The sequence below is a fragment of the Salarias fasciatus genome, chromosome 1 (genome assembly GCF_902148845.1).
Source record: "Salarias fasciatus chromosome 1, fSalaFa1.1, whole genome shotgun sequence".
Classification (NCBI taxonomy): Eukaryota; Metazoa; Chordata; class Actinopteri; order Blenniiformes; family Blenniidae; genus Salarias; species Salarias fasciatus.
The window spans coordinates 34,801,039-34,814,525 of NC_043745.1; the positions used below are offsets into that span (position 1 = coordinate 34,801,039).

Sequence of the window (13,487 nt, forward strand, 5' to 3'; positions counted from 1 at the left end):
CTGATAAATTTACACCAGATATCAGTCCTTCACCAAGTCCTTATGACAAAATCAGCTAAAATTCAGATCATTCAAATAACTGAAATCTTTGGGAAGAAAAAAAGTTCTTCTGAACATAAAATCACATAACCTTCAAGTAGATTAAAACAAACACTGATTGGTGTTAGTATTTATCCTCAATACGACATGGTTTTGCCCCTGTGTCCAGTTGAATGCATTTAATGTAATGATGGAACGTTCCCACAGGAACCCTCAGGTTCTTTCAACACTGACTGGTTCAATCTTCAGCCTTTAATCATTTGATGGAGCTGCTTTTTACCATTGTTCATTGAGCAAATGGGAGCAAATATTTTTCCAAACTTAAACAAGGTAATATATAATAATGTGATTCCTACTCACTCTTCTTCCTTTTGTCCAAATTTGTATTATATTGTGGTCAATATTTTTGGTGCATTGATTATTTCAGGGAAAAATTTTGTCCCTTGTATTTATCTGTCATTTTAAAATCACAACAAAAGAAACACAACACATTGTGTTTATTAGAATTAACACCATAATTCTGAAAGTCTGATACAAATCTTTATAAAAGTACACTGTAACAAATCATTACACGAACAAGATAATATCCCTATCAATGATTTCCCTGTCAACGAAAGAAAGACAAGTCCACTACACCAATACATTTTTTTTGTCACACAAATACTATTGCACCAATGTGATTTTGAATTTTCACATTGAAATATATCCTCAGCTTTCTGTACTCATTCACAACTCATTCTTTTCTATATTACCCTGCGACTCCTCCAGTGCTGAAGAGACCATTCAAGGTCCATTTTTGCGTTTTGCAGATGTTTACCTGGTCAATGATGAGCTTCCACAAAGCGAATGGGAACACTGGCAGAGTCTGAAATTAATCCAGATGATCAAAACGTGTACAGAGAGGAGTGTGAAATCTCTTGAGTTATACCCATGCTGCTTTCTGACAAGTCTCTGCGACCTGCATCCCTGGCATGTGTTAATTTCAATGCAGTTGGCACCACATGGGGTATAGTTAACACAGAGTTAGGATATTGGCAAGATGTTCCTGAGTATGAATGCGTAGCGCCTGCTGAAATATTAATATCATAATCAAATTGCCGATAACGTCTTAACACTGTCAGGATTAATGACGATGCGGTTAGACTTGTGTCTTTCTTTTGTTGTGTTGAACTAGGTTCTTAAAGTTTTCACATCCCTATTTCTTCCTTTCTGTTTATTTCTAATAAGTTCATACTGGATGTGATTTTAATCACCATGACAGACTGCGTTAGATGCCTTGGTTTGAATTTACACTTGCCAAATAAGCCTGATAATTGGTTTGAAGGAGGTCAATACAGTGATTGACGAGCAGGTTTCTTCTGGTTGGTAGCGGCTAAGAATCACATGCAGTGTGAACACACCTCCACCACTATGATGTGATTTTACAGGAAATATGCAAATATATGAAATAAACTATCACTCTGACATTGCTTCAGTGTTTTTTTTTTTTTTTGCTTTGGCCCTGCATGCGTCTGCTTATTTATTGCTTATTCAGCTTATTCATCAGGCTATTAATCAATGCCGCCGCCGTCAGTTTATACAACTCCATAATTTCACACTGGCCAGCGGACATTAAACAGCATTAATAAGCAGCTGTGTCCAGTGGTGTTTTGATTGTGTTGCTCTCCCCACCATCAGCTTAAAGCTGTTAGCACTCTGAATATTTAATCGTGGAACACTTCTTTTCTTTTTTTTTTCCCCCAATACCGTACATTAATGTAGCCTACTTTTCGTATCCCTTTACATAAAGTCTTACACACCCCCGCAGCATTGTTAACAGTCACCTCCACTTTATAGTTCGACATGCGGAGGAAATCCTTGGGAAGAGAAAAACTAAATAATTTCTCCTATTTGCTCCAGGGGTTCATGAGCACTACACATTAATTAAGGGGAATGTATTAGTGATGACTCCCACCAAGGATCTTGCATATTAAAGAGGAGTGTGTTTGAGGGAGTGTGCGTTTTGTGAGTGCAGTCAGGTCCTGACTGGCTCCTAAAGAAGCAGTTCATGATTTGATGTGAGAAGATTCTCCAGCAACGCCGCTGCGTCGTAAATCTGCATCATCAAAGGCTGCTCTTTAATGCATTGTTCATAATTAACCAAAATTGTGTTAGATTCCATTTGAAGATGCATTAACAGAAGCTTAATCACTTTCAAATGCGCAGCAGGAAGATAAGCTTTTTCTCAAAACCTCATTCATCGTATATTTATAAACACCAGCGATCCATAACTATTTAATGTCAATATAACTGTTTAAGAACATCTTGATTTGATTTTTCTTTTAAGTTCATAGAGTTTTACTAAAGAAGCCAACCTTGGATGGCTCTCACAGTTTATTAGGTTTTTCACTGGGTTTATTCACTCTCATCACGAGTCTACTTCCAACAAGGAGACCTCAAGGTCAACTCTGGACCACTGAAAAGATTTTACTTCTCTATATTTTTCTGAAAATGGATGAAGATCCCCCAGTAGGACTGCAGGAACTCAGATGTCAGTTCTTCTTAGTTTAGTGTTTTTCTGACCGTCACTGTGACTCCGGGTGAGAATTATAAGCAGGATGGAAGGACGGAGATGGAGAAATTTTGTGACCTGCAAAGTCACCAGCTTTTGTAAACGTGGCCAAGGTGGATTTCCAACCAGTATAATAAGTTTTATTCATGGTTTTGCAAAAAGTCTAATGAACACGAGCACTTTTATAATTATGCTGATGTTTCGGTGCATTTTAACAAATGCGAACAACATGGTTATTTATAAATGTGTAGTATCGCTTTACTGTTTCAGCCAGAGATGAAACCGGGCTGTGTGTGACCCCTGAACTGAAATGGGTTTGATTCTCACTTCAAACATTTCTTCTTTCAGAAGATTTGTGGTCAGTGTTGAGCTCTGAAAGGAAACCGTGGATTTCACCTTTGGATGGAGGGCAAAACACTCCTGAATGGAATTTACTCTTTCTGCCAGAAATTAGCTCATGAAGGCATTTCGTATCCGTTCGCTGTATTTACCAAGCCAAATCAATCTTGTGCTGTTTCTGAAAGGCGATTCCGCTCAAGATGAGCTGGAGCCCAGACAAGTCAGCACATGATGTGTAAAACTGTCAGTGGAAAATTTATGAATCACCTTGATTTTAATATTGCAGGAATGTATTTAACGGGTCAGTCAGGGGAAACAGTCGAAGTGTGGTGTTCCTTTGTGAAAAATGCACCGGGTCTGAGCACACGTCCGAAAAAATAGCATGAATGATGCCTGAATCCCATCGAATCTGACTGCCTCTGATTACTGATTCATGCTCCGCAGTGCGCGCTGGCACACTATTACAGTGATGTCTTACTGAGAGTCCTGAGCCTCGGCATCAATAATATTTCAATGGAAAAAGGAAGCCTCCATCCTGCAAATGTGCTGTTCCTTTGTGGAAACTTTGAACACTTAAAAGTGAATTTTAAACAAACCACACGCCACATTCTCTGTTAATGTTATGTTGGAAATGCAGCAGCTGAAAGTATTTTGTCTTCCTTTCTACAGCAGCAGCAGGTAGATGGTCTGTAAGGTATCATGCCTTTGGTACTGCTGTTTATGTTGACCAGTGTGTCTCCATGGTCAAGGAGGGACCGTGGTAATCACAGTGGCTTTCCTCTCTGAACACTCTCTTTCATTAGCCAGGTGAAAACAAGAAGCTTCAGACTTCAATCTTATGTCCGGTGAATAGCAGCACCAGGCTAATTTCAGACCAATGCAGTTATCTTCTAACCATTCAGTAGCCACGCTCGCTAAATAGTAAAATCGCTTGCACACATCTGTGTGCTCAGGATGTGTGAATTTGCAGCCTTGTCTGCAGTAGCTTCATTATTGCTCTGCAAATTGCACCTGACAGTCAAAGAAATGGATTAGAGTCTTTCAGCAAACATTATTTTCAGCAAACATTATTTTGCCTTCTCTAAGTGAACTGTGTCACAGACCCAGTTTATTTGTTACACAGTAGGAGTACACTCTTCAAAGCTCGAGGGATTTTCTGTTTCTTCAGTGTTTCAGGGTTTATTCTGGCTAATATGAAGCCACATCTAGCTTTTAAAAGGGAAGGGGAATGGAAAGTTGTATACATGCAGGATACAATTGTGAGGACAGGGAAAAAGAAAGAAAAAAAAAAAACTTGCATATATCCGATTCTACTTGCATGGTTGAGACAGAGTTTGGGATCAATAAAGTGAAACCCTGCAAATGCTTGTTTGGTAAATATTTATCGTCTTTCAATAATGCAAGTGTGATGCGAGTGTGGACAGTATTTCACATTGATGAGAAACATGATTTTCAAGGGGCTTAATGCTCTTTTATAACATGTTGAGCAATGGAAAAGTGGATTTTGCTGCAGGCGTAGAACCTTCTTTGAATTTTGAATGTATTCGGACTGGGAAACATGCACAGGGAAAAGATGCAAATTCCACACAGGAAATCCCCCCCCCCCCCCCCCCCCCCCCCAACTCAAATCAGGTATGCAATCACTGTGAAGAGTGCAAACTACTAAAAAAGAACATGTGGCGCTGGTATAATTTGTAGTAACTCTAAATGACATCTTAAACTGTCTTAACTCGAGCCACCTTTTTTCAAGCTGCAGGTTGCAGCATTCTGAACAAAACCATATGATCTCAATATTCCTGAAAGGCTTCAGCAGATGCAGCAGAACCATCATAATCTGGGAAAGTCCACTACGTTTTCCACACACCTGGAAGTTAAAGCTAAAGTTTTGCGACAGAGCTGTGAGCATTTGTAACTTTTGCCATTCATTGGAGTGAAATAGAAGTGGAAGGTCTCATTGTGCTTAATCACGCTTCGGCTGCAGTACTAAACTCACCTGCTTTTCTCCCTGCCTTCCAGATCACAGCAGACAGATCAAATCAAGAGAGCAATTCATGTTACCCTGCAGAATATAAAACCCTGACCCTGAGATCCTGGCGTAGCTTCAGCGCAGTGTCGAGTGCTACCATATTATTAATAGGTCAGCATTCAAACAAAACTAGCCTTATTTTCATACTGCTGACCTTGCTCTGTGTTGTAAAAAAAACTTTATCATTTCCATTTATAAAGAAGAGGAGAGATGTCAAATTATGCTTGCAATGTTTTTGACAAGACACCGACTTTAGTGTATCCATCATGTGGTTACATAAAAAGCTCATGCAATGCCTTTTTTTTCTTCTTCTTTTAGTGTTATGGCATTGCTCTACTTCTCTCTGTGGAAGTCTGCAGCTGTAAATTGTTTGAGCAAGATAAATGTCAATTAGTAACTGTTTTGATCTTCATGTTACCTTGCGTTTGAGTCAAATGAAATGTAATTTTTGAATGCATGCTACGTTACACACAAGGACTCTGTGTTGAGCAGAAGCAGGTACTGTATATTCTTAGAATTTTAAAGTTATTGTTATATACTATTCCGAAAGAATCCACATGCACTCAACAGACAGACTCATGTAATCTCTCTGTGTCTCCCTTCATCTCTGTGTCCCACATTCTCTGCTCTCATTTACTTTGTGATGTAAGTCGGGACAAAGACTGCTGCCTTGTGTCATTATCTCTGAAAAAAGCACAGTGTGCAGCACTGTCATACAAGTGTCAGTGGTGTTGCTGAAAAGAACATTGTGCTAACATTCAACCTCAGTTATTTCAGTGAGAGAGTGAAAGGGTTGGTCATGTGGTTGGCTGGCTTGCCGACTCGCTCATGAACAGATTGATAGTTGGTTAGTAGGTCGGTTGGTTTGGTAATTTCATTTACAGTTTGATGGTTGGTTGTTTGCTTGCTTGATTGGTTGGTTGTTTGCTTGTTTCATGGACAGTTGGTTGGTTATACTGGATTTTCTTGATCAAATACAGTTTTGCTGTTCATACGACTCACATGAAGAAGCAACTTGTATCAAAGTATACTGGTACATAGAACCATGTAGGACCACTAGAGGTACAATATGACAACATACTATCGCTACGGTACAGCAAGGAACAAACCTCTATTACTACGGTATTTCACTGACATTGCAAGCATTGCGTCCTTTACTTACACTGTATTTAACCATATATGATTGTGGTGTGAGCACAAGCATTAAAACTTTAAAGAACTCAAACAAAGGCTTTTTCTTCTTTTTTTTTTAATGAGACAATCAAATTCATCAGCGGATGGTGTAGCTATTAAAATAAAAGCAGCTACAGTCACGCAAGAAAGCTCAAAAGCATTATGTATAAAACTATGAACCTTTAAGTGGTGGGTGTTACTCAGCAAAAACAAAGACAGTCACAGCTCAGTTAACAATGCATTAGTTCTTTTTTTTTTTTTTTTGATGAGTGGAAAGAGAAGGTTTATGTGAGATGCAGCTGTGCTGGATCAAACCACTGAGAGGGGTGGATTAAATAGTTCTCTGGTTTTTTTAATACTACCATCATATTTTGGAAAATAATCCCTTATATTCACAACTTATTTCCAATTATTTGCTGTACACTCCACTGATTTCAACACGTGAAAGGTTCTAAATGTTTCTTACATGATGTTGTTATGAGTTAATACTTTCCGACAGTCCTCTGGTCCCCAGTAAGCCAGGATCATTAGGCTAATTGACGCTGATACCGAGCAATCAGGCTGCACACCTGGCAAGTATCAGCTGTTGCAACTGCTGCTTCCAACATTGATCGGGAACATAAAAGCTACACCTGAAAGGAGAAAAAGTGCTTATGAAACTGTTTGAAATCCCTGTAGACTGCAGCTGCAGACCGGAACTGAGTTCTCCTTTAAGATCCTGGTGTAGTGGAGCTTCTATGACCTCGCAGTAAGAAAGTGAATGACCTTTTATGCTGTGCTGCAAGAATAAAAAATATGCACAGCTATTCTGACTGTATCGTGATTCGTTCTCTCACTCTCCTCCACAGAGCATGACGAGTGCGCCAGTGGCCAAAATTTGTGTGATGAGAATGCCATCTGCACCAACACCATCAGAGGACACCTGTGTACCTGCAAGCCAGGCTACGTGGGCAACGGCACCATCTGCAGAGGTAAAGCTCCTGCCCTTGGAACAGCCCTCCAGACACCACCAATGCAGACCCAAACCGTCCTCCGCATCCTCTGATGGTAGCTCATCCTCTGCTCCATAGCAGCACGGTTCATCTGGTTCACTCCCTCCACGTCACCGAGCCAGGCAGCAGCTGCCACAGAGATGAGGAAAATTGATTCTGAAACAGTTTCAGCCTGTTTTCACACATGTGGTACCTTTCTCTGAATCCTCACCCTGTTCCCTGTTGACCTAACCCCCAGCCAGCAGCTCTGTCCTGTTGGCTCTGCTGTATCATACAGATGGAGGGCGGAACTGAAGCGTGGTTCAACACAGCTCCATCTCTCTCTCTCTCTCTCTTTCTCGCTCTCCTTTGCATTATATCTTTCTTTACAAGGATTTCACATATTTGTCACCCGTAAGCCGTCATGTTTTTCAACAACACAAAAAGAGCTACTGAAGAAGGACTGACAGTCAGAGTTAACTGTTGAGCTTCTGAACCCGATGCACAGTTTAATCACTCGCTACATAAATCACCCAAAACAAATACAGCAAAAAATACAAACAAGCCAACTAAAGTAGGTTATCAAAATGTAACATTCACATGATACTTGGTAAACTAATTAAATCAATGACTGTCTTGCCAAATAACATGGTTCTTATCCAAATAAATGAACATTTTCACAAACTGGTAAATTCATGGATGTAATCTTTAATAAAATGTTGGAGCAGTTATTAAATAATAGCCATCTGTGCCTCAGTTTCACTACAGAACAGAAAACATCCTTTATTCAGTGGATGCTGTATTAAACAATAAAATGGAAAATAGTCCTATTAAATTTCGTTTATTATTTTTTATGTGGGCCTAAACAGAACATTGGTTGCTGAAAGCAGCACCATTTGTTTTTCCATTGTAGTTTTGTGACCCTCTGGTCGTTTTAATGCTGGTGACTATTCATGGAGGTCCACAGCTGCTTACATGCACGCTGACATTAAGTATGTGTCTGCACTCGGGGCCTGTAATCTCCAGTTGTAGATGCACTCAGCCCAGCTCCATATGGTACATATTTCACCACAGATTTGCACAGGATTCTGCCGCACTGGGATCGTTCCAGCAGGTTTAACACAAACAAAACAGGACAGTCAATAACAGGCCGTACAGGGCTCTTGTAGGGTCTGGGGAGACTCATTAGAGGGTTGGCAGATTCTACAAGTCAGAGCAGCATCACAGCTTCAGGTCCCCGAAGCTCCACAAACATCAGGAGGGTCTGTGATCAGAGCTGCAGAAGCGGGAGAATCATCCAGGCAGCTGGACTCTTAGAGCCACCTGAGGATTGTCAGACACAACAGCAGAAACGACTCAAAAGCTGACCAGTCGGGGGAGAAGGGCGTTTGGGAATACAGCAGTGAAAGACACCAATACCTGCAGTAAACTGAAAACAGTGCATCCATGATAGCCATTTGCATTTGGTGGTTATTTGAAACTTTATTGAAATGCACATAGCTTCTTCAACCTTTGAAGAATGTGATTTGAAGCTAAGGAAAAACTCCCTTTTAACAGGATGGAAACTGCAGAACCAGGCTCAGAGGTCAGAAGGAGAACGATAGGAGAGACAAAGAGCAAGAAACAAACTGGCATCTGATAGCTGCAGATGCTTGATGGGAGCAGGAACTTCCAGTTCAGAGATCCTTCAGGGAGATCCAGGGGGAGACGCCGTGGGAGTGGCAAGTAATTGTGACAATGGAAATACTGAGAGTGTGAAGGAGAGAAGAGAAGCTCGGTGTCGTCAAGAAGGCCTCCCAGCATTCTAAATTGCTCCTCAGCTGTTGTTCAGCTTGCTGTTAAGACATTTAACAAACCTAAATTAAACCAGTGTCAAACATATTTAACCAGAGAACCCAGACACTGAGATTATCTTTATGAACAGGACTAAGAAAGGAGAAATGGGGGCGATGAAGGGACTGAAGGTCACAAAGAATCAGGAGGTTCAATACTTTGTCCGAAGACGGTTTGAAGAAAGATCAGAATAACGTACAGGCTGAGGATGTTGAAGCTTTCGCTCAGAAGGAGCAGATTGGAGAAGATCGTGAACTCCATTAGTTTCAGTGGCTGTCAACTGAACATCACTCTCCAGTCATAAGCCCGGTTTGTACCTGACAATTTTATAGTATGTAAACACACAAAAATATGCATTTGTATGATATTTTGAATGAAAAATGAAATCTCCTGCAAATAGGACTATGAATAGGGAGATATTTGCTTGTATACATAAAGCCATAGTGCCATTATAATTCAAACCGAACTTTTTAAACAGGCTCAATCATGGTTGCGTGCACAAATACGAAATAAAATCCACTTCCATTGAAATGTGGGTTGCTGCTTTTCATTTCATGTATTCGTGTTTTTGTCATCTATATAACAGAACTCAAACGTCATATTCTTCATCATATATGTTTCTCAATTGGCATATTAATAAATACACTTTGTCGGCCTTGTTCTACACTGTGAAATTATACTGTAAACTCATGTTGCAAAGCATTATCACCTCCTACTGTTAAAGGAGACTGAATTTATCTTAAAGGCCTGTTATCTGCTGAAGACAGGCCGACTACCCATTATCGGGTTGCGACCCACCAGTTCACAAACAGCTGGATTGTTTGACGGAAACGTGTGAGAAGGGATGGTTTGATCATGCATGTCGGGGACACGATGGCTATGTAGGGAAAATCATGGTGATTATGAAGCTGCCATGAAAGAGAAAAAGAGGACGGCCTGTGAGAGAGAAGAGCCGGATACACGAGTCAGGTGGGATAAAAATGAGAGGATCGTCTGCACAGCTTCTTATGTAATAGCAGACAGATATCTAACCACCTTTTATTTTAACCTTTCTCCAGGAAACACATACCTCTGTATCAGTCACGGCACATGCATCACAAGTTCCCTCTTTCGTTTTAGAAATATTTGAAGGACAAATAAACTAAAAGCCGTTTTCAAAGAGTCATCTGTACAAATAAGCCAGAACTCATAAAGACAATGATTAGCATGCAGCTCCACTCGTGAAGTGTTTAATTCGTAAACAAAGAGATCCACAGAGGCGTGCACGCTCTCGCAGGCCAGTTTTTTTTTTTTTCTCTCTCTCTCAATTGTTCATGTGCATGGCTGTTGTCCAAAAGATGGGGCTATTATCAGGCATAATCAGGCTATTTCAGTATGATCACCATGAACTCCCAGAGAAAAATATCTGATCTTTAGATAACAGCTGCTGTGAAGCGGCTCCCATCATACTTATATTTTCACATTGCGATTTAATAAAGCAAATATAGTCTGAATAAAGTTCCTTTGGAATGGTGCTGAAACGTCACATGCATGTCTGCTTTTCGGACAGTTGTGTGTGTCCTGTGAAGATGTGTTGTTATTCTTTCAGCGTTGACCCTCTTGCCATGTTCCACCACGAATTACTCTCATTAAGCCGTGTTCAACATCTGCAGTGCAGCTCATCACCCTGAAAACTAATAATGTTGTAATTAGAGGAACAGGACGGAGGTAAGCATGTTGGTCATACTAATGAAGGACGAGTGTGTCATATGTTGCTGTAGGTGGACGTCGGTGTGTGCTGCGGTGCGTGGGAGAGACGGAATTTCACTCTTAATCGCTCAGATAATGCAATGAAAGAGGGCAAAATCGAAATGTAAAAGGATTGCAATAAAAGAGAATACTGTCGGAGGTAAATACATCTACAGAGACGAAAATGACGAGAGGGATAAAAGAAGTAGCAATAGGTGTCAACTCTCTGCACCGATGTGTGAAACAGGCATTAGGATGGGCAGCAGGTAGGAGGCAGGTCTAGGGAGGGATCAATGTAATTTGCAAAGTGCCTTCCACACACTTTCAGCCTCCAGATTGCCTACACATCCATGCAACACACACACTCACACACACACACACTCACAGAATCACTTTTCCAGAAAGTACAACCTAAACTGCAGTGTTACCTGCACATTTTCCCCTCCAGAAGACATCGTCACGGTGGAAATTATAGCTCTGCGAGGTGGACGTGTAAAACAACGCTCGGAATACAGATATTTTTTGGATATTAATAGATAGGAATCACTGAATGTGGTGGAAATGATTTTTTTTTTCTCTCTCCTGATATAGGGGAGACCAGGGACCATTCATTTTGTTACACTTCTTTCAATATTTTGGACCTTTATGAGTAAATAAGTAAAGTAAACAGAAACTAGAAAATCCAGTCTGGTTTCAAGCATCGATATCTGCTCTTAAACAGCTGGACTGCCGTCAGAAATTCGCTGCTTTCGTCTTCAACACAGTCTGTGCTCAGTTCTAACATTTTCAATGAGAATTTGGTAAAAATATTGATAAAACATTGTGCATTTCTACATTGTAAAACTAAACAACGTATGCACAACCTTTTTTTCACCTTTACATGACAACATTTGAAAACGACGTAAATTTCCATGCAAACGGCATAAACGCCAAAAACAATGTTGTTTTCATGTAGGGAGAATAGTGGGTGCTGCTGTTTGTTTTTGTAATGAAACAACACACACGTGCACAGAGAACAGTATGCTTTAAACATTAAGAATGGTGAGTACACGGGCATTCGCACGGTCGGACGATGAAATTTGATTTTCACTAAGGGAATTTTATCCATTTGCTCGTAATAATATTTTCTTGCTGCTGCAGAAATATGAAGTGCAAGCGCCGGCGCTGTGTGAGAGTGTTGAAGTTTATGCTGAAGTTTCTGATTGAATGCGAGATCAGGGCCATTTACATGGCAGTCTACTTATTACTTACCAAAATTGTCCTAATGTCGTCCAACAGAGTTGCTAATGCATGTGACATTCCGCTTCTTCAATCCCCAGAGTTTCAGCCTGTTAAATTCAGCCCAGAGCCCACATGTGGAGGTGTTGTACGATCAGCCAATTCACAGAGACGACCTGACACTGTACACTACACACTGATGATATTTGTCATAGATAGAAAAAGGAAATGGTTTTTAATAATGTCATTAAAACTTTGTGCAACCCACCTATCCTATGCCGGCCAATTAGTATTATGTGAGCGGGGAGCTGGAGGAATCTGTCTCTATTTTTCCCTCCCCCTGAGATCTCATTACTGTGTGATGGCGACAGTGTTGGCCAATCGACCTGTGTCTCCCATCTCATTCCCCTCATACATCACCACTGCCCTCTTAGGAATAAGGGAATTAGTGTGAGTGTGACTGCAACTTCTCAGCCTGTCCCGCCTAATGTTAATAAGGTAAGGAAAAAAAAAGTGTGTTTAGCCTGCGTTGAGAAATGAGTCCATGATGCAGATGGCAGGATTGGTTTTCTGAGACAAAAATGTAGACGATGAACTGTGTGGTAATGGCTGAGCAGGTGGTGAGTGACCTTTTAGTGACAAAGCCTGGACCTAACATGCTCAGGCTGCACTTGGACTGGTTTTCAAGGACTTAATGCTTCATTTACAAAGTCAAGATGTGTCACTTTATATTATTTGTGAGGATACTAGCAACTATTGACATGCACACTTTGGAGGATTTCGTTTAAAACCTGTGAAATCTATTTTAATTTGACTTGAAATCTTGACCTTTGTGAGATTGAATGTTTTTTCTTTTCAAGTATGTGTCAAAGTTGACATGTTATTTGCTCATTATGGCATCAATTGTATTTCATGAATCACTACATTATTCGTTTCGTCATCTAAATAACGGGAGCCAGCATTTCAAGAGGTTGCTTATTGTTATTGAATATACTTTGCATTTATTTACATTACATCATTATAACAGCTTCTTCACTCTGTTTTAATTAATATTCCAGTGTTTGACTGCTGTGGCCACTTATACGCACACTGCTATACTGAATTTGAGTGACTCTTTTCAACAGTCAGTGATAAAATGGCAGATTTTAACAACAGTATAACTGATTATAAATCTTGTAGGTTGCCCCTCAGTATGGTACGAACTGTTTCTGTAACCGTTTTCATTTCGAGGGTCTAACTTCTATTCAGCGGTCTTTTCTTTAGAAGGTCAACTGTCTTGCCACAATAGACCTTTGAAAAGGTTGAAATAAATTGTTAGACATGGCGTGCACCAGTGGTCTCCAAACGTGGCCCTGGATGAACACTCCCATTGCATTTGTAGGGTGTGTGTGCTTTGGAGGACCTGATTTAAATGAATATGTCATCAAACTCTTCAAAAACCTACAAACAACTAATTCATCCACCCATCTGCCAAAGTCCCTGTGTCCACCGAGTGCCAGTCCATTGAATTGAACTGCTAGAAACCTGAGCCTTTGAAAGAAAACACGCAAACTCAGCAAAAAAATTAAAGTTGTGAATCAAACTAAAGTCGTGTCATTGTTAAAGGAGA

General features: G+C 40.3%; 1 protein-coding gene across 1 annotated transcript in view; it reads left to right on the forward strand.

The window, feature by feature from the left end:
• Positions 1–13,487, forward strand: part of LOC115391399 (protein kinase C-binding protein NELL1) — a 314,577-nt gene that overhangs the window by 232,044 nt on the left and 69,046 nt on the right. Inside the window, exon 14 of the mRNA XM_030095681.1 lies at positions 6,977–7,099. Coding sequence (XP_029951541.1) covers positions 6,977–7,099 — 123 coding nt within the window. The remainder of the gene's footprint in view (positions 1–6,976; positions 7,100–13,487) is intronic.